At 35.2% G+C, this 22003-nt stretch overlaps 1 protein-coding gene across 1 annotated transcript in view; it reads left to right on the forward strand.

Moving 5' to 3' along the window:
* The window catches only part of CSMD3 (CUB and Sushi multiple domains 3), a gene marked incomplete at its 5' end in the record, with an annotated part of 36753 nt that extends 28631 nt beyond the window's left edge, over nt 1-8122 (forward strand). Inside the window, 4 exons of the mRNA XM_026064239.1 lie at nt 1589-1701; nt 3484-3571; nt 5898-6033; nt 7283-8122. Of these exons, the coding sequence (XP_025920024.1) occupies nt 1589-1701; nt 3484-3571; nt 5898-6033; nt 7283-7442 (497 nt within the window). The remainder of the gene's footprint in view (nt 1-1588; nt 1702-3483; nt 3572-5897; nt 6034-7282) is intronic.
* Nucleotides 8123-22003: the final 13881 nt, after the last annotated feature.

Consider the following 22003-nt stretch of genomic DNA (forward strand, 5'->3'; position numbering starts at 1 on the left):
CTGGGACTGCAATCTGTTTCCATTTTAAAAGTGTTATCTTTTTCAGATTAGCTACCAGCAAGACAGATATGACAACTTTTTAATTCCAGTTTTTCTCCTGTGGAATCCTGTATAACACAATAACATCACCCACCATTTTCTTCTGACCATGTATACAAAACTCTACCTTCTAGTTTGAAAACCCTACTGTTTCCCAGATCATCTCTTTGCAGCACCACTGTCCAATACTAAGCTAGTTAGTTGTGTCAGCGTTCCTTCCTTCTCTACCCTAAGACACTAACAGCACTAAGTACCTGTTCAGAAAATCTAGATATTTCATTCCTGTTGCTGCTATGTTAGCTAGTGTTTTTGTGTAGCCTTAGCTACACTTTTTCACTGAATGAGGATCTTCTCCTACATCTCAGTGCTGTCTTTAATTCATGTTCCCTTCACAGAATTTGGACGAACATAAAAAATGGGAAATGAGCAAATTAAGGATATTGCTTCACCTTTTGAGTTTTGAGTTGGTTAATAAAGAGATCCAGTTTAATTCATGCTTAGCTAAAACATACTGGCTGAGTCTAGTCTGAAGTCATCCACATTTGGTAGTCAGTATAAATTAGAAAAAAAAGGAAATCAGAGTCAGTGTCTGAGCCTAATTCATTTGCAGTATGACATCTATGATGTATTGAGTCAATCAACCAGTGAGTTTTAATTTCAGTTTGGTAAAAATTTGTGGAGGTGGAGGAATAATGGTTTGGGCTTATTTTTTCTTGGTTTGAGTTTCAGTTTTGTTTCTGTTAAAAGTTTTAAACATCAGCAGCTTGCATATTAAATGCAATAGACCCCTGTGTGAGTTCTGCAAATTGAAACTTCATATGAGTGGAACAGTAACTGCAATGCCCTGCCAGAAAGGAAATGAGCATACTAAAGAGCTCCACTATCTAAAACACCAAGGTTTCTAAGCCATTAATTGGTAACAATCATTTTTAAAAAAGTTTTAGTTTTATTGGACTCTATGTTATATGCAAATCTTATCATTTTGTGGAAGATACAGTTACAATATTGACCAATGGAGAACAACTCCATTTTTGTGAAATCCTTTCAAATTTAGACATTTTTAATTCAGCACCTGCTTTTGGAAATGTTTTTTTTTTTTTTTTTTTTCTGTGTGGATGTTCCTTTATCACCTTCTTGACTTTATGGCTAAACTACAGATCTTGAAAGTGGGGACCTGAGGTTCAAATACACTCTGCCTGATTCAGAACCATACTTTTCATCTCAAACCAGATCACTGTCAATATTTCTTCTTTGTCTCAGACTCGTTACCATGACTATTAAGTAGGCAGTTGTGTGAATAGTTTCCATTCTGTCCACTCTATGGGCTAAATTAAATAGTTTCCACTGAAATTCTATGGTGATAGAAATAATTTCACAAAATATTTTAGCTTCAATAAAAGAATGTATCTTACTAAAATAAAATGTTGCTGAAAATGGTACCTACTTTCCCTCTTTTCCCTATTTAAGGCAAGAAATTAAATGCTTATTCTTAAAAATGAAATGATTTGTCTACCTAACACAAATATAAACTTTAAAACTATATTTACAGGAGTGTATAAAAGCCAAGAAGCTCGGCTAATGCTCCACATCTATCTCATTAAAGCACCCTCTCATACTTCTGTGAGCAAGTTGAAAGAGGAAAAATGGGCAATGGATGGTTTTGTGAGTATATTCCTACTACAAAAGAGAGAGAAAGCAAAGCGTTTTTTATATTATTATTTGAAATCACGCTGGTATTCTGCACCAAAAATGTTGAGACATATCAAGTGAAATGCTGTTCACAATGATGAGCTATTAAAAGAAATTAAAATGTCACTGTAAGATGTAGGGGACCAGTTTGAGGAAAAATATGGGAATTGACATACTTTGTAGGCATGATTATAGCACATGGCAACAAAGAAGCATTTATCTTGCTTCTCTTTTGAACTTTATTGCAAGATACTGAGAAGTTTTCTTATCATTATCGTATAATATCATAGCAATTTTTATCATTAGGCTAACAGTCATGTTTTAATTTTTGGTGATATTCTTAGAAATACTATGAAAAAAAAAGCCAAACTGTTACATAGATGGGGAAACCTAAATATATCACTCCAACTAACCGTTAAGCCCCCGTTGGAGGTTCTGGGGTGAGCTTTTTCTGTAACAGAGATGAAGAGGGTGCATGAGTGAGAGATCGAGAGCTGAAGGAGGGACTTGGATGTTTTTAAATCATGAAGAGGAAATCCCTTCAGAGAACAAACAGAGGAGAAACCAGCACTGCCAAGACAATGCTAAGCCTGGAAGAAGCTGAGTGTGTTGGGGACCTGAGACAGTTTATTTGCCAGAGAAGAAAGTATACTTATCAGAAAAGAAGGGGCCTAAATTAATTTGGGTGAAGATGATGATGAACACTCATACATCCCTATTAAAGCCTCTCATTTTTCTTCAGCTTTTCAGAAATCTGTCTGTACACATACCTGTCTCCTTTATGCAGTATGTACTGGTAAAGCTGTACAGTGCCACCAATGGAGGTGAACATGCCAGAAGTAGAAGAGGTTTCTTACGAATATCTGAAGAATATTCATAAATTCTGTTTTATATTTTTTAAAACTTTGAGCACTACTTCTTACCCCAAAGTAAAAAATTCACCTGAGAAATGCACACTTTCTTCAGTGAAAACTTAGCCTCACATGATTGCTGAAGACATGCTGGTGCCATGAGAGAGGGAACCTCAAGGGAAGTGAAGGCAACTGCCTTGGGACCACTTAATTTAAACTGAAAAACTATCCTGGGAAGAAAATACCAGTAAATTTGAGTAAAATGTTTTAGTTTAGAACATGCTTACTCTAGTAAGGGAGATATTCATAGGATCACAACCCTTTTCCCACTTCCCCAGGTCTTCTAGGTTTATACTAGCATATCTTGTTCTTGTACCAAAGCCTCATTCAATATTCTTCTTGTCTACTGCTGTATAATTAATTACTCTAATGAGCACTGAGTACGAACAAAGCAACTACCTGTCAGTTGAATGGAAGGCCTTTCATATTTAAAGTGATTATTAACACCTCAATGCGTGCCTCTGTAGGATTATCTTCCACATAACTTTTGCCATCCACTTCCTAAAAAATCAGATAATTATCAAGTATGTAAGATCCTTAGCAATGCTGACTTCTTGAATTGCTAAACTGTTTAAGTTTTATTGGTTTAAAAAATAATTCGATTCAAGGTAGTGTAAGGTACTATATCTGGCCATAATGTAGCATTTCTAAGTTCTCCCTTTAACAGCTGTCTTTCCTTTCGTACTTTATACATTTCTCAGCAGAAAGAGTTTTATGTTATTTATTTGGTTTTTTTGAATGGGGAATAATGGTAAGCAGTCAAGCATAGTAGAGCACCTCTTTTCTAACAAGATACTAGTAACCAACTTTTCCCTGTTCAATTCTAAGTGCTTTTTGTTTACAGGTTTCTGCTGAACCTGATGGAGCTACATATGTTTTTCAAGGATTCATCCAGGGTAAAGATTATGGGCAATTTGGACTTCAGAGATTAGGTATTCAGCAAATTCTAATGTTTTTCCAGTTCAGTGTCCCCTATTCTGTTTCATTACATCATATAGATAAGAGCCTCTGAAGAATTTTATCAGCATTGACATTTTACAGAATACTGACATATCTTAAAATCACATTTAAAATACTACTCACAAAGAGTGTTTTGTCATATATGAAGCTACAATTGCCTTGTGATGTACTGCTTATTATAGCTATGCATTTGCAATGTCTTGAGCAATATTTTTATAAGAATGTATGTAATTAATTTAATTCTACATCTTAATCATTGTTTAGAAAGCAGGTGTTTTAGAATAAGTACTGTGCTAAATAGACGTTAGTTCTTGTATTGAAACAACATTAAACCTAAATACTTGATAGAAGAGTGATACTGTTGACTATTTTCAAGTAATTCCTTATGATAATCCTAAGAAGACCAAAATTTTATTGAGCTGATAAGCAGTAATTTCCTGAAAATGGACTTCTTGGGTCTATAAATTCAGTTCTATGCCAAACTAATAATCATTATTTATTCTTCTTGGAGAAGACAGCATTGGCAAAAGAAATACTTCTGTTTTGTGCTTATTTAAGGAGAAAAGAATTTCATGCAGTTATCTGATAGTGTCCTTTGAGAACTGTGATATTTCTTCTTCARAAAGAATTTGAATTTAGTTACGAATCATTTCTCAAATGGTAAAATACTGTTAAGAAAGTGTTAGAAGAGGAAATACTTTTGTTACTGTTATTCCTCCTTAAATAGAATACTTATTTTCAGATAAAATTATTGTATTTGGAAGCAAATGCAGGTTCTTCTAGCCACAATGTTTCACTCTTAGCACTCTTATTCTTTGAGCAAAATCAATAAATTCTTTAACATTATTAATTCTTGAACATTCTGGAAGTATTTATTAATGAATATATGAGGTAAAGGCAAACTATTCTTTTTTTACAATCCTAATACTCTGTTTGGGATCTTAACTTGATTTCCATGGTATTTGATATGCAAGTGTTTTTAGAAGAATTTTTAGAAATATATTCACCAGGAAACATTTCCTTTAAATGAAAACTTTAAAATATTTGAAATAAGTTGATACAGGGAAATCACTTTTTAAGTCATCTAATAAAAAGTAAAATGCAAGAGTGCCTTGGCAAAGTGTTTTGGTAGATTCTTATGGAAATTTTATTTCTTCATTTGGTTTTCAGAAGGATTTTTTTTTTATTATTATTCACTTGGGAGAATCTTTTCTGTAATATATTCAAAACATTATTAATGGATTCCATCCTGTAGGACCAGAATGGTTCACTCAGGAATAGGTTTAACGTCTGTACAAGATAAATTAAAGAAGTCAGTAATATAGTTAACAGGACAATCATTGAACAAATTTTCTTGAACATGTTTACCACTTTATTATTTCATCCAAAGAAGCAAGAAACAAGAAAATTGTTTCTCTGAAAAAAAATATTTTTATTGGTGTTCCTAGTCAATTTTCCTTCCAACATTTAGTTTGATTTTCTGTATTTTAATACATTGGTTACCTAGGTTATTTTTGGTATTTTCTTTATATTTCTTTATAAGATTGAGAAAGCCAGAAAACTAACTCACCTACATAATTCTTCGTAGGACTATTTCAAGGTTTAAAAATGAACTGTGAAGTTGAATTGGTATTCTCTTCTTCATATAAAAAAGGTGTATATCTTGACCGTGTAGATAATCTAATAGCAGCAGATTTTTTTTTTCTTCTGTCAATATCTGGCCTTTCTTCTTTAAACTTTTTCCTACCTCTTATACTCTGTGTATCATCAGCAGTGCCTAATTAAATCAATGTGATGAATTTTCAGTTTGCCTTTTCAGGTGATTTACCCTTTCCTTTAAATCATGTTCATTTTTTATGAATGGAGCACTCTTTTTCCTTTCCTATACATACAGATAATTATTCTAAATTTGACTTTTTGTAACTCAGTACATTAGTACGTTATTTATCTGCATAATTAAGATACTGAAAAAGTCCTTCACAAGGTATTTAAGACTTCATAGCATAACATCAAAAATTTGAAACATGCAGGAAGACAGTTAAGTCCCAGAGTGCACGTATGGTTCTCCTGACGTTCCGCATCCACTTGCTTGTCACAATAGGGTATTCCGTACTATGTTTAGTTTTCTGGTGGTCTCAGCGTACAGCTGTATGAATGCATTTTGATGACCTAATCACAAGGTGTTATTTGATCTGAAAGCTCTTTAACTTTTACTGAATTCTGAAGTTCATGGAGTGGTATGTGTCAGAGGTAACAGACACAGATATTATATTGCTTGTTTTTTCTTATTCTTTTTAGGTCTTAACATGTCTGAGGGTTCAAATTCTTCTAATCAACCACATGGTACAAATAGTAGTTCAGTGGCCATTGCTATCCTTGTGCCTTTCTTTGCCCTTATATTTGCAGGTTTTGGCTTTTATCTTTATAAACAAAGGTAAGCATAAAATACATATATAGAATCCCTGTATTAATTTGTGTTTTATTGTCCTCAGACTTTGTCAGAGTAAAATAAGATTTGTGCAAAGGCTCAAAATGTTTGCAAGATGCCCATATAAACATTTCTTCCTATCTGTGTTTAGGTATGACTGACTGAGAGATCAGATTATTGTACCATTCTGTACTTTAACTCCTACCTATTTAAAATGTTATAAATTTCTCTCTTTATGAGAACAGTATGGATAAGATAAACTATTGGCATACAGAGAATAATATAATCAGTAGGTTTTTTGTTTACTTACAGTAGATGATTGTATTTTGTTTTGACATACAGCAGAATTGTCAGTCATATCTTAAGTAATTTATTTTAATGCCTGCTCTGTTTATTGGCTTTCAAGTATACACAAGTATTATGTCAGTGAGGGGTTTCATTATGGAACTGTTTCTGCATCTAAAATTATTAGTTTATATGTAATTATATACATATACTTATATACAGCCACAATAGTCTTCTCAGTGTCATTCTGTTAGTCTGAGTTCAACAACAGTTTGTTCATGTTATTGAGACCAATATTAATTCTTTGGCTTTATTTTCAAGCAATCTTTTCCTATAGTTATACAGCATTAGGAGACTAAAGAAAATTTAATCACTGCAATGACAAGACAATTCATTGCCCACTAGTAGTCAAAATGGTCATTTAATGTTGGTAGCCTAACTGTAATAATTGTGACACACTCTGCAGGATAACATCAATTTAAAGTATGTGCCATAATTTTTTAACCATACTATTTGATTTTGAACTGGTTCAGAGTGTGAAGGAATGCAGATGCTCAAATAGTATTATTTTATACATTTGCTATAAACTGTATGATATAATAGTTTATCTTTAAATTTTATATAGATAATTTACAATATAGTATACATTTTGCATTACAACACAGATGGAACGTTTTCAGGGGATTAAACTGAGATTTTCAGTTATTTAGTAAAAAAGAATATTTTTCAACTATAAATTGGTTCTCAATAAATGTGTTGCATCTTCAGGGGAAAAAGAAAATCTCTGTTATCTGTCTGTGGAATTATTGCATCTTTATGAGTTTAAATTCTTGTATTTTTAACTACTTATCATTTGATCATTCAAGTAGAAATGCCTACCTCTTCTGGGGTTGTTAACTGAGTTTTCAGATGAACACCTTTTTAAATGAATCATAAATACCTAACACATTACTCTGTCTGTCTTCAACAGGACTGCACCTAAAACACAGTATACAGGATGCTCTGTACATGAAAATAATAATGGACAAGCTGCTTTTGAAAACCCCATGTATGACACAAATGCAAAGTCTGTGGAAGGGAAAGCTGTACGATTTGACCCCAACTTGAACACTGTTTGCACAATGGTATAATGTGGTAATGATATGTCTTCAAAGTCTGCAAATTGAACCACAACACAGTGCACATATAGTTCACTGATTAAAAAAAAAAAAATTAAAGCACACTTTTCAGGATATACTGGGTCACCTTTTCCTGAGGATGATAGACAAGAGTGGGTTGGGTTTTTTTGTTTTGTTTTGTTTTCATAAACTGGATCAGAATTGTCTTCATGTTTACCATGGAGAGTTTTACAAAAAATCTGCTGCACTCCATGAGTGCTTACTCACAGTTTATTTGCTTTTTTAAAAAAGGAGATTATTCTAAAACATAAAACGTATTTGCATATATTGGAGGAGCATCCACTATCAGTACTTCTGTGCTTTATAAAAACTATAATAGAGGGTCTGGGTAAAAAAAAAAAAAAAAAAAAGATATAGGTAGAAAATAAGAGCTATACTTACAGGAGATAATAGGTCACTGACTTCTCTTTAACAGTCACCTGCTACATCTTTCTCATAAGTTTGTACCACTTTTTCATTTATTCAGCCCGTTTAGCTTTTTTTTCTTGAATCAGTTAATTTTTAACTCCAGGATATGGTATTTAAAAATCAACAAGTACAACTTACTCTTTTCACATCACAGAAGAAAAATTAAAATGTCAAGGTTTTGGATCTTAGTTAATGAATTTATTTCCCTGTTTCATATCTTGCTTCCTTTCTGTGTTCCAAGTCAAGCTCCTTTTCTCTGTTTTCATCAACAACACCCACAGGTGGTAATGGGTATAAATCAGTTCCTACATTCCTCTTGTCAACCTTACAATTAGACAAATTTTGCAATCAAGATGCTAGGATAAATTGTGCTTTGTCATGTGGCTTACTGATGAAGATCATTTCAAAGAGTGACCATTTTGCAATTTTTCAAATGTCAAAACATAACTTAATGAAGTTTCCAATTAAAAAGTGCAGTTTACAGAAACATTAGGAATCAAATCAATCTATCAAAATTATAAGGCTCCATATTTCAATCCATTCTAGTTAAATCTAGACTGTATTGTGTCAATTTATTCCTTTAGCATTTTGTTGAAATGCATGCACAGAGCATGGCAAAATCCCATTGAAGCTGATGGAAAGAGTCTAACAGACTTCAATGAACTTTGGATAGTGCCTACAAGGCAAGAGGTGATTATAATTTGGAAATACTGTGTTTTCATGTTTATTTTATCTCTGTATTTTATGGAAACAAATCCTTACAGTTAATGATTTAAAATTAAATATATTACCATAGTGCAATGAAAACAAAATGATTAAAAAAAAAATAAAGCCATGATTTTATTAGGGGCAATCCATATTAGGGACAATTCAGATTCCACAGCCCTCAAATACAAGTTTTAGACATTCCAGAACCACTCCTAAGGAAATGTAGTTTTCAGTTTTGCAGTTTCATAACAGAATTATTCAATGGCAACTCAGTAATTTATTTGATGTAGGTCATTGTCTTCCTTTTATAGCATGACTCACAAATGCTGTGKGTTAGCCAGTGTGAATTATCTGTTATTGTCCCTTTCAGACATTAATAATTCTGTGAAAATCTAAACTTTTTATTACCGTAATAGAGAGTGCCTACCAAAAATCATTGTTCCCAGGATTGCTGCTTGGATTTCTATAATGTTTGATGAATTTCTTATAAACCATTTTACAACACTTTGTTTTGAAAATTCATACAACTCTGTCAAACTGTATTCTACTAAAAGGATGCTGTTTTATATTTTATACCATTGGTTGTTATTTATTCTTGTTTATTCAAATGACTGCAATAACTATGATTCATTCATTAATGTTAAGGTTAATACATTTGAGATTGTTTAAAATGTTTCTCTGCAACTGGCTACTCCTCTTATATTAATGCATACACTTTTGTAAAGAAGTATATTTTTATGAAAAAAGGATTTGTAAAAGTATGATGTAAATTTTCAGTGCAATGTAAACAAAATAAAAATGGACAATTGCTTTTTTAACCCTGTTTCTTCTTTGGAAGATGAGCTTTAAACCCGTTTCAGGTGTAAAGACTAGGAAATAGCCAAATTAATAATTCAAATTCCCTATTTTTGTCAGTCTCAAAACAGTGTTTTGTTTTCTCAGTCTTTCTGTGTATTTTAGCTAAACTGGCAAGCTTTGGATTACTTTCACAAACAAGCAATGAACCCAAAGTGTACATTTATTTATTTTACTAAAATTAATTTTTCATTTGACTTGAAGAAGCAGATTTACAAGAAAGGCCTGTACTTGTGAACCTAGTGCAAAGCAAAGCAAAGTCCTTTTTTTTACCCTTTAAAAGAAAAAACAAATTAAGAAAAGCTTAGTGTTCCTGAAACTTGCAGATAGCCTGCTTACTGAAGTTTGCTATCTTTCTGCAGAAAGATAAAAGACGTACTTATTAACAGATAATACTAGCACATACAGTATTTTCTGACATTAAAAAAATTGTGATGACTTTCAATGACATTAAACTGGGAGGGGGAAATTACTGGAGGAAATAGTGAGAAAATGTTATTTTCCTATAAAATGAAAATGTCTTTTGACATCCCATTTTGCTTGCATGCATGGAAAGTAGATGACAAATCATGATTTGAAATGCTATTCATGGACTACAACTGAGAAAAAAAAGTCTAATATTATTTTGAGAATTTAGTGCTACATATAAATTGAAAAGGCCCGTTCAGGCCCACCTAGAAATCAGTGAAGACTGTGTTGTTAAATACATTGGAAAGAAAAGCAAGAAGTCACTATAAAAATGATATTGTGAGGGTCATGCCCTAATGCTTTTCAGGAGGCTTGAGCAAATTAGTTAATTCTGAAAGGGGGGAAATAAACCTGTTACACAGTGGCCAAACTTTAATACACAGCCTTGAATCTGGAGTTAAGCTGTTCCTTTTTGGCTTATACATCATATGTTTTAACATATAAAAATAAATAAAACTTACATTGAACTTCCTGAACAATTCTGTTAATGATCAAAGTAGAATCCAACTTGCACTTTTCAAGAGTTGCACTGACCTCACTGTATACTGAATGAACTATTCATAATAGAGTTCTCTTTCTACTGTAGTTTCCCTAGCTAAATGACTCATAATTTGTGTGTGTGTGTGTGTGAACTGTACACTTTTCTAGTGGCAGAGTGGTTATTTTCACTGTGGTATATGGAATTTCAGGGTAGGTTCCGTGATTGGGGGTGGTTAGCTCTATCGTAGGCTACTCACTGTTTCTTGTTTTTCTCAGGAAGACAACAGAAAATAATTGGTCTGTTTTACCGCCAAGCTTTCTGGCTACATTGTTCAAGGAAACACACTACACAGAGAAAGTATGGGGGAATACAGAGAAGGTTATGCGAGTCCTTTTCAAGATTAAGGTAGCTCCTGCAGTACTAAGGACTTAGAGATGTAAAACTTCACTTAAGTTTCTATAAGCAAATAGCCACAAAACAGAGTAACTCTGGAAGCATTTAGACTATGCACTGATGCAATTCATTGAGCTCTATTAATTCTACATCATCTGCTTGTCATGAACCAGCTGAACAACTCATTTTCATTACAGCTGTACCAGGATCTGGTTCTGTAATGGAATCCAGAAACCACACAGTAGTGCCCAACTTCCCCAAATTAGCAGTTCTAGTAGAACTATTCAGAACAGCCCAACCATCACAAAATGTAGCTAAAGATGTCTGATTTATTTTTGTTTGTAAAATACAGCTGGCTTTAGTACATATGCAAGATGTATTATCCTGCAAGAATTCTTTGACAACAATACAAGAAGCTGTTCTTGTGGGGAAAATCACTGAATAGCTACAAGTTTTATGGCTTCTTATAGAGAGCCAGTGGAAAGTAAAATAAGCCTATAAGCCAAGTCTTCATAAAAAACAGCTTTTCTTTTCCAAGTCTTAAAAACAGATGCTATATGTCAACCCATTAGTATAGTTGGCTGAAGTGTTATGAAGTGTCCGTCATTTTTTTCCAACATTAGTGAAATGAGGGCAATTTCAAATTTTGGATGTGACTGTACAAGTAGGTGAGCAGATCTGTGTTCCAAGGTGCAGATTCAGTTTTAAGTCCTAACTCTTACCTAACTAGTGCAATATTGTAAGTAAGGCAGAGATCTCTTGTGCAGGAAGTTACCTTTTTTTTTTTTTTACCTTGTATGCCTCTGCCCATGCTGTTTCTGTAAAAAGGTGATCTGTTCCACAACAAAAAGGGTAGCATATATTGCAGGATGTTTCTTTAAAAGATGATCAGAATTGGAGAAGAATATGGCTTGTATTATTTGTTATATTAAAACCCCACAGTCTTTGTTAGGCAGATCTGTGAAAATAGTATCCAACTTCAGATTGTCAGTAGGTATTAATCTATGTCTGTTATGAATTTGTGACTTCAGAAGGACCAGCAATGATAGCAATGAAGCAAAGATAAACCCAGCAACCAAGTTCCAGTGTTCATCTCAAACATTTTGTTTTTCATTTTAGTAGCATTATATGCTACTAAAGAAAATCTACTCAGCATCTCTCAAAACCTAAAGTTTTCCTAAAATCTGGAGCTTCTGTAATTTTATTTTGATGTGATATCAAAGTTCAATCAAATGATGGAAAAAGATGCACTGCATTGTTTTTCTAGTAAAGCTGGAAGTTAGTAATATCTTTATTACTTGCTATCAATTAAACATTTTATTCTTTTGCACCTTTTCTATCTTCCTCTCTGACATAATTGATTATTTCAGAAGACAGTATTCAAGTGAGGGGAGCATGATGTAATGTCTGGAAATGCATTTAGGTTTAAGATTTCTGCACTTGAAATCAATTTATTCTCCCAAATCTATGTGTGATCCCATTTGGTATTTTTAAGCAAATGAGGGTTTGTCATTTCTGCACATGGTTTGTTTTATCTTTAGGCCATTCTCCCAAACAGTATCTCCTTCTGACCATTTTGTTCATCTACTTTGTTCTGCTGTCCTATATGTGATAGTTTAGGACAATGGGAAAATGACTCATCATTTGGATTCCTATTGTAATGAAATAAGTACAAATAGTAATAGCTCAGGTAAATAATTCTGAGTATGATTTGGAAGGTATTGACTTGCTCAACTGGGAGTAAATGTAGTGGTAGTCCTGAAAAGTAAGTCCTTGGACTATTAATGCACCATCATTTGGTGAAAAATAGTGAATGTTCAAGACATTTACCATTCCCTAGCTATTAGTCAAGTACCCAGTGAGCATCTGTCAGTGATCTGTATTTTGCTGCATGCAAAATCTGCCAGATTAGGCTGATGAGTTCGAAAATACTTGTTTGTGTGAAGTATATTTATAAAACACTTGTAGAAAGTGCCTTAGCTACCAAACAGACTGTAAAGAAGGTAACTTCCATCAGAGGAGCTGCATATCGATCTTAGGGTAAAATCTTAAACCATTTCAACTAGTATCCAGAATTTTATGTTCTAGCTACAAGCCCACATTTCTAAAAATAAACATAGTATTTACCAGAGTGATCTTTGATCTCACTTATGTAGTACTGTCAAAATACTTCATGTTCCTAAGATAAAAGATGCTATGTAGGGGCAAATTAATTATATAGTCATCTTCTTTTCCATTACTTAACTGACAGGAGATTGCATCTGAATGCTCTAATTTAACCCTCATCTCGTGATTCTGATGAGCCGTTCTGTTTGGCGTTTTATCACATTCAGCAATGATAAGAAGAGTTTAGTTAGTGACCTGCTAGAAATCAGAAGGAGAAACTGTTAAATAACCTCCCTCCCCCAAAATTATGAAGAATAGACTCTTCTCTAAGAGAAGGATTTTGCAGTCCCATATATAGATAAAAAATTTGCAAATACGTGGGGTATCACAAGATTTGCTGGTTAGCCCACCAAGAGAACGCCCAGTAGTGCAATTTTGAGTAATGACTCCCTCAAATTCTCTCTCCTCTTTTCACTTCATGTGCGCTCAGAAATTGGTTCATGCTAGAAAAGTGGTCCGAAAACTTGAAATACCCATGTGAGAAGAAAGGGAGAGGGAGAGGAGGGGAGAGGAGGACAATAAATAGATCCTTGGTTTTGTTTACAAGCTGAATGGTGTTATATTTGATCAGTGATTCTAAAACAGGGTAATATCAGTCTGATGTGACTTTCTCTTCCAAGCCCTCAGAACTTAACTTGTTCATTCCAGCCATTTCTTGACAAAAGTTTTTGTTCCTCCACCTCTTATCCATCCACTTATCTGGATTACAGAATTGCTTGATCCAAACCCAAAAGTTTTGAAGAGCAATTTGCAGGGAAAAGAAATCCGAAAAATCAGTGTGAATAGGATCCATGTTATTTTAATGGCCTTCTAAAAAGCATGATTTATGTGCTATTTGCTAGTGTTTCTGGGATATATTTTTCATTAAATAAGAATGAATATATTTTAAGTCTTTAACTAACAATAGAATATAAAAATGTTTTGAGGCTTTTAAATTTATATTTCCGATTTTATCCATAAAATATTTTAAATGACATCATCATTGTCAAGTTAATTAAGCTTTCATGCAAAAATAAGGTGTTATGTAGAACATATTAGATACTCTACAGTAGTTCATGAAAATTGCACTATGTGCTTTTGATGCTGTGCAGGATGTAAAAGTTATTTTTAAAATGAGACAAAGGGAAAAGCAAAGACAAAAACTCACTGCTTCACTACTACTGTTTTTATATTGTCTGTATATGAGCCTAAGAGTGTCAAAGGTGAAACAGGACCTTTAATGTAAGTTTGATTAAAAAATACATATATTTCCAATGGAGTAGCTTTGCTTTTCCTCCTTTTTTATATTCTCTGGATGCTGAAACTATGGCAACGTGATATAGACTGTCTCTAACCCACTCTAAAAAAGACCAGTTGCACAATATCAGTCATGTCTGTGAGTCTAAAATAAGATGATGATGGACTTTGTCATCAGTGAAAGGCAGAAATAATTTGGCCTGGAGTACAGAGCTTTCCTGTAAATGAAGAAATTGATACTTGCCACATGTTAATGGGCTAAGATGAAGTGTGAAAAGCTCTGTGAGAAAGAGGTCATACAGTCTGATAAAAATGGAGATTTCAGAACAGACAACTCACCACAGCATGGGCTGCAGGGGATGACGCAAAGTGACAAAAGAAATTAAGGAAGTTCAGGAGTTGACAGTTAGGGAACAAGGTTAGGTAGGTGGCTCAGACCGTCCTTGAGCATGTGTTCGGTGCTTGTGGTCTGAGCAGAAAAACTGTAGTGTTTGTGAGATTGATAGAGTCCACCCAGAAGGTCCTGAGGAATCACTGTTGCACCCTTTCTTTAGCTTCCTTCGTCCTCCCCAAATTTACAGATTGTTGAGTAGTTGTAGATGTGCAAGTTCTCCTATAATGTAATCTCCTACTTCTGCTTACGGTAGGTTCCTTAACAGAGAAGCCAGTAAGCCCATATCTATGTCTTAGCAACCATTACAACTGAGACAGGATATTCTTTGATTTATTATATTTTTTTTCAAGATGGGACACCCCACACCCCCATATCTTTTTCAACTGCAAAGCTAGTTGTCTTTTTACTGCTCCAGCAAATGTAAAACTGGTTTCTGATCTGGTCTGAAGAACACCTAATGGCAGGTCAGTTTTGCACATCTCTACTATAGTAATTTGATTCATTCTTGATTACATGGGCTGTATTTCCATTTCTGCATATTTAAATGCCTACACAACTGTAAAACTTCTATATCCTTTTGACACTAAGTCTTTAGGTTGGTTTTATTTATTTTGTTTTTCTATAAAACAATTTAGGGGAAATTTCACAGCCACTGACTTGATTTTACATTATATGTGTGTGTGGATATACATACATAGACATAGACATATATATATATATGTAATATATATGATATACATTAATTGATTTATGTCGTTAAGTCAATTTTGCAAGAAGTAGGCCCTCATAAAACATTTATCACTTCAAACTGAAATGCATTTACCACATTTTGAGCCATAATTGCAGAAGGACCTTTTCTGAAGATAACTGCAAAGCATAAATGCTTCTGGTAATAAGGGTATCCAGTATGTGTAATAACACAACATATTTAGTGTTAAAAGTTTACGAGAATGAAGGATGACTTTTAATTCATGGAGGATGAGGTGTAGTTGTATATAACAGTGTTTTTATTACACTGGGAAGACTAAATCAGTTTTAAAAATATAGGGGTTATAAAGGTCGTCATAAAAATATGGTACAAAAATTGTTAAGCAGAATTAGAAAATATAGTAGTAACTTTACCCCATTATGTGGAAGAACTATGGCCCTACTAAATGTAAGTAATGCTTCAACCTGTTTGAGCTGGAATTCATCAGTATTAAGGACTGAAAGCTAAAGTTATTATTGCACTCAATGTGAAAGAAATTTTACAGATACAGCACAAACAGTAGAGAAAGGTACTGCTGGCATTCATATTAATGAATGGCATTCATATTAATAAAGATGCATGCAATGAACCGAGTCATAAATAGCATCATACTTACAAAGACCTTTCTAAGAATTTTCAGACTAGACACTAGTGGGCTATGCTTCAACACTGTTACAGACATTGCTTTTAAGATCACTTGTGGTACCTTATGGCTCCTGCAGTATTTCAAGGTATTGTAAACGTGAAAAAAGAACATGCCTCCATTCTAAAAAATAACACGTCTTCATTCTACCACAATAAAAATAATGAGCTATATACCAGTCTCTTTTAATGGTTCTTGCTAACTTGTATGGGTGAGGCCTGGAGACCTGTCTGTGTGGGATATCATGACTCTGGCATAGCTAGCTCTATTTTGTCACCTCACTTTCAATCTGAGAAGGAGGCAAGATACCTGATCCCTACTCATGTGCACCATGGAAATGTAATGCAATATTATTTTTAATGTACTACATGGCTTATTTTATCTGTTTTTTTTTCATCCTTCAACTCACCAGGACCAGGTTATCGAAAACAAAACAAAATCCTTTTCCTCTCTATTCAAGACTGGCAGAATATGGTGATCAATGACAAAGCGTTAGCATCTTTGCAGTGCTTCTAACTGCTGCTTCCTCAGCAAGAACAAAAGATGAAAAAAGAAAAAAGGATTAAAAAAGATTAATATCAGCCAAATTCTTCCTCAGCTGAGACTATTAAAGAGTGAACAGGTAATACATCTGCTGTGAGGCAATATGAGCAAGACCCCAGAATTCTGGGAGGTCCATATGGCATTTGTAAGTGATACAGTAATATGGATCCCAAAGGGGAGCAGACAGTCAAATCTGTTTCCTAGTCACAGGAAGTTCCCCGAAAGTGACTAAGAAAATACTTCATTCCATGCTGTGGAAGATATTGAAAATTCAGAGGCTTGTACAGTATTGCTGTTGGCCCTCTTTGGATCCAGGACGTTGCTGGCTCATGATCAGCTTGCTGCCTGCCAAAACCTCCAGGGTCTTCTCAGCAGAGCTGCTCCCCAACCAGTCAGTCCGCAGACACTGTTGCTGCCAGGGGTTCTTTCTTGTAAGGTGCAGGACTTTCCATTTGTTCCTATTGAATTTCATAACGCTCCTCATGGCCCTGTGTAGATCCCTTTGAATGGCAGCCCTGCCCTCAGGAGTGTTGACTGCCCCCCCCCACGTTGCCATGTGCCAATTTGATGAGAATTCATGTTCTTGTCTTCTCTGAGTCATTGATAAGGATATTAAACCTGATGGTTTAATCAGGTTCTTTGATGGTTCTTGAACGGACCCCTGAGAGACTCTACTTGTAACCAGCCTCCTGGCAGAGTAACCACTACCCTCTGAACCTGATCTCCCAAGCAGTTTTTTACCCATCTAGTTTTCCACCCATTCAGACTGAAATGGCCTTAGATACAAGAATATTTTGGGAGACAGTGTTGAGAGACTTGCTGAAATCTACTACTTGCTAAAGGCTATGTCTACTACTCTCCCCTTGCCTATAAATCTAGTCAATTTTATTATAAAAGGCAATCAGATTGGTCAAGCATGATTTTTACTATGGGGATGATCAAATATGGGAACAGGCTGCCCGTAGACGTGGAATCTCCATCCCTAGAGATAAATTAAAACTCTACTGGACACATTCATGAGCAACTTGATCTGATTTGTCCTATTTTGCATAGGGAGCTAGACAAGATGACCTCCAGAGGCTCCTTCCAACCTCTTTCTGTCTATTAATCTAAGTCACGTCACACAGGAGATGACATGTAAGTAGAGAAAAACAGGAAAAAGATTGCTGAGTGCAGTCACATGTCATTTTCTCCAGAAGAAATGAAGAAACAGAACTTCTGCACTGGATTAGATGAGCTTTGATCATTCTTTGTCTTTTCCCTTTTGTGACTCATGTAGCAAGGAGTAGCTTCCTCTTGTGTCCCGCCTTTCTGCCATCGCAGGTGCTCCGCAGCCATAGATGCCCCATGTCTGTTTCTTCCTTGAAGATGTGAGAGATAAGGATAACAAGGCAACCCTTCTGATGACTCCTTTTGTTTTCAAAGTGATGTGATCTTTTGAAGTCTATTAAATTTCAAAAACATTCTTTTAATTCATTTATTGATAATTCCAGTACTCTAATCAACAAAAAAGAGAAACACACTGGTAGCATACTCAGTTATATGGTGCATTTTCATGGTCTCTTGTGACACTGAGATCTTGGGTAAGAACTACCTTGCCTAACTGTTGCAGTACCATGTATGGTTTACACATACAGATGATGTCATCTGAAGTTTAATTGTTTTGTTTAAAAGCCTCAAGGATTATAATTAACTCCCCCCCACCAAAAATGCAAATAGCTTTAAAAATGTCATTAGCATAATTTGAATCAGTGAGGATAATATTGTCAGAATTGCAGAAAAAGCCTTAAAGTTGATGGAATATAACTTGCTGAGCTTGCTAAGTAATTGGTCTTGAGCTGGGTTGTTGACAGAAAATACACAATGTTATCTCTAACATGAACAATTCAGACTGACTCTGTGTGGTATTTTGGAGTGGGAGTGGGGCAACCACAGGAGGAAGGCAGGAATACCCCGCAGCGAGTGATTATTTCCTCTGCCTCAATCTCTTTACTTTCTATGCATTAGCAAGGCTTGTTTCCCCCTACTTTCTACCCTTCTTATTCCAAGCAAATAAATACACTTGGAAAGAAAAAGCATTCTGAGTTATTTCTTCTGCCTAGCAAAATAATAGCCTTCACTCTTATGTCATCTATGTAGCATACCTATCTGTTTATTTAAGGTATGAGGCATTAAGCTTTAGGGGAATCTATGGAATAGCAGGCAAGTGGAAAACACTAAAGGAAAACCTCAGGTGAAAAAAGAAAAAAAACACAAACCATGAACAACTGACATTTTCTCCCTTCATTTTATCTTTGTGACTATAGTGTAACTTTCTATTCCCATCATCCAGGTTCTTATCCTGTTCTCAAGTGGTAGAATGTGAAAGCTGTAAAATATTACAGGAAAACAAGCACATGAGTTAAGCCTAGTCCTAGAGAGATGGGCTTCCATACAGACTATACAGAATGTTTTACATAGTTAACAGTTTTTGCATTTAGGAGAGCAAGGAACTTTAAAACCTTTAGAGTTCATTAAACAATTTGTTAGGTAAACAACAAGGTTATCAAATAAAATAAGACAGAGCCTGGAGCCAAATTCTCTTGCTGTATTGCGTGAATCTTTACAACTTTTTTGAAGTTCTGCCTTAAGCATTCAGGATGGGATGAACTATTCATGTGAGATAATTCTTCACTTCTATTACTAATCTGTAATATAGTAAACCGATAGACAATAAATCCTGTCCTACAGTTAAAAGGAGGAAAAAAATCTCTAGTGAGTCTTGTATAGGGAGTCTTGTGACAACCAAAATGGGTGAGGAGATGTATTCTTCATGTTTCTTGAAGCTGTTCACTATTGAGGCTTATTTTTCTAGTGTCAACAAATAGGCATATAGCATGAAAAATATGACAATTATATTGGATGGGGCTGAAGTCCTTCAAAGGGAGGTTTTGCCTCCAGAAGAAATGGGAATTTGATTAATTATTTTGTGTTTGCATAACATTATTCATTCTCTATGTCTCTTCTATTTACACACCTTAATGCCTAGCTGAAAGAGGTCTGAAATGTGGAGAATGAGAGTTATTGTCAGTAGTTCATAAAAATCAATGGCCTTGTTGTCTAAGACAGGCAAGCACCTAGCTGCCCTAGTAAAATCAAACAGTCTAAAGAAGACATTCTTGCCTTATTTGACTCTGACATTTGTTATGTGTAGGGGACTCTGGGGAAGCACTGCATTGTGCGTGTCGCTGAAGCCAGTGTTGGCTAAACGAAGGTTTGTTTGCTGTTGTCATCAGGAAGATAAACCAGTCACAGGAATGTTAAAGCAACTCTACTTTCCACTTTACTTCCATGAGAGTGTATAAATTAGGGAAAGAATGCTGAGGAAATATATTTTACCATTTGATATTTACCAGATGTAATTACTCTAAATCAAATTGGAAACAAAATAGATGCAGTTAAACTATCTGCATTCATTTTTAGGTCTGAAAGATTCAAAAAGCACCTGTTGTTTGCTAGTGATGTTGCCATTTCCTGCTTCCTATTTGGATTATCTTGCAGTTATTTGAGTTAGTTGTGTACCTGACAAAAAGCTGACATTTTAAGACATATTAAATGACAATTAACGGAATTTTAAAACTGTATTAGCACGGACATCACCATTAATTACTCTTTGACTAGCAGAACATATATACATAGCTTTACAGAACATACAGGCTGGGTGCAGATGGCTTTCTGAGCACTCAATTGTCCTCTAACCCAAATCTTTGCAAGTCTATCCACTGAAGTGCAGCTGAGGAGCCTGCAGGTAGAAACCATGAGCTCCCAGTATCCCTCAGAGGAAGCCTGGGCACACGTTGCTTGCAGCACAGATGGGACACATCTACCAATCACCGCAGTGAAACCACATGGCCAAGCCTGGGCAGGTGGGTTGGTAACAAAGGCCTTCCTGGAAAGGTCCAGGATGTATCCAGCAAAGGCTGATGTACTATGCAGATTTTTAAGAAAAACGCACTTTTTAGTGGTCTATAGTGATATGGTCAACCAAAACACAGGCTAGAGAGCACACTATCTTTTTGTCCACTCTTCTACCTTAAGTTTTTCAGTTGATGCAGAGAGAATGGCAATCTTTCTAAGCCAATAAATTCTGCTTTCCAAAAAAAAAGTAGAAAAACAATTGCAGCATGTATTGCTTTTGCATAGAAGTGATTCAAAGATCCATGATAAACAGCCATCGGAGCTCTTGCTTCTGAATCAGAAGTCCAAACATGACAGACAAAGTTTGGCTGTGTGTTTCTGTGTATTTTTTTTTTTTTAATCTTCCCTCACTGAGTCATCTTTTCTGAGAAAACATGGATCTTCTTTTGTTTTACCTTGTGTAGGTCCTTCAGGATCTGAACTTGCCTGACAGTATCTCAGCTCGTCTTGACTTCAGTCAAGACTTGACGTTCAGTGAGAACTGAAGAAGGGTGCTGGCCACCCACAGCATTTTGTAAGATTAGAGGAAAAACTAAAGATCAGAGAGCTGCATTTTTTGGCTGTACAAAGAAACAAGATAAAACAACCAAATGGAAGGTTTGTTGCAGAAAATCACTAAGAAAAAAGCTCTGGCCACATGAAAAAATGTCCCACCATGGTTAACAGAAGTGTAATCGCTCGTGTTCGTTTGGCACTTTTTGCATTGATTTCTGGCACACAGTTGAAACACTAGCAAGCTGGAGAAAACAGAGAGAAAAGGGGAAAAAAAGTGATTAGGTGACAAGGGAAGCTACCTAAGGCAGAAAAAAAAGAAAGATTATGGGAGGATAATGGTATAGATGTTGAAAGTGATTTGATTTTGAAACAGAGGAATAATTAGTGTGATGCATGAGTTATATCTTTAAGTGATAAGAGTTCAAATTACTGCAAATTGTGCATTTAAGAAACTCTCTCCAAGAGTGAGATTCATTTAATGATAAGGAAAAATTATTAGGAACCATTTGAAACAGTTGTACTAAAAAATACAGTAAGTACCAAAAAAATGCATTGGCAGGGCCACAGATGTCAATTTTTTCCCTCTGAAACAGGATACTCTGCAAATTAATTCATGTCCTCATATCAAAATAGTTACTTTACAAAATAGGGAATAAAATAGCATGTACAACTTTTATTTGTACATAAGGCATATCAAGAAATAGCTTTTATTTCTAAAAATATGTACATTTAAAAGAGACAGCTCTGCATCCTCCTAGAGAGATATCAAAGGAAAATCAAATTGCTCGCCAGGAGCTGGTGGCTTTGCTGATCACAGGGTTTGACCCACCTGCAGAGCGGTATCTAAGCAGTCGCAGAAGTTACGACATGATCAAGAAAAGCTTTGTTTACTCCGAAAGTGTTAGTGTCAGGGCCCTGCGGGGAGCCCCAGCCCTGCCAGTCCCTGCTCCCTCCCGGCCCCGGCCCCGGCCCCGGCCCCGGCCCCATCTCAGCGCAGCCCGGGGCCCTGGGTCGCTGC

This window comes from Apteryx rowi, unplaced genomic scaffold (assembly GCF_003343035.1).
Source record: "Apteryx rowi isolate R43461 unplaced genomic scaffold, aptRow1 scaffold_211, whole genome shotgun sequence".
Classification (NCBI taxonomy): domain Eukaryota; kingdom Metazoa; phylum Chordata; class Aves; order Apterygiformes; family Apterygidae; genus Apteryx; species Apteryx rowi.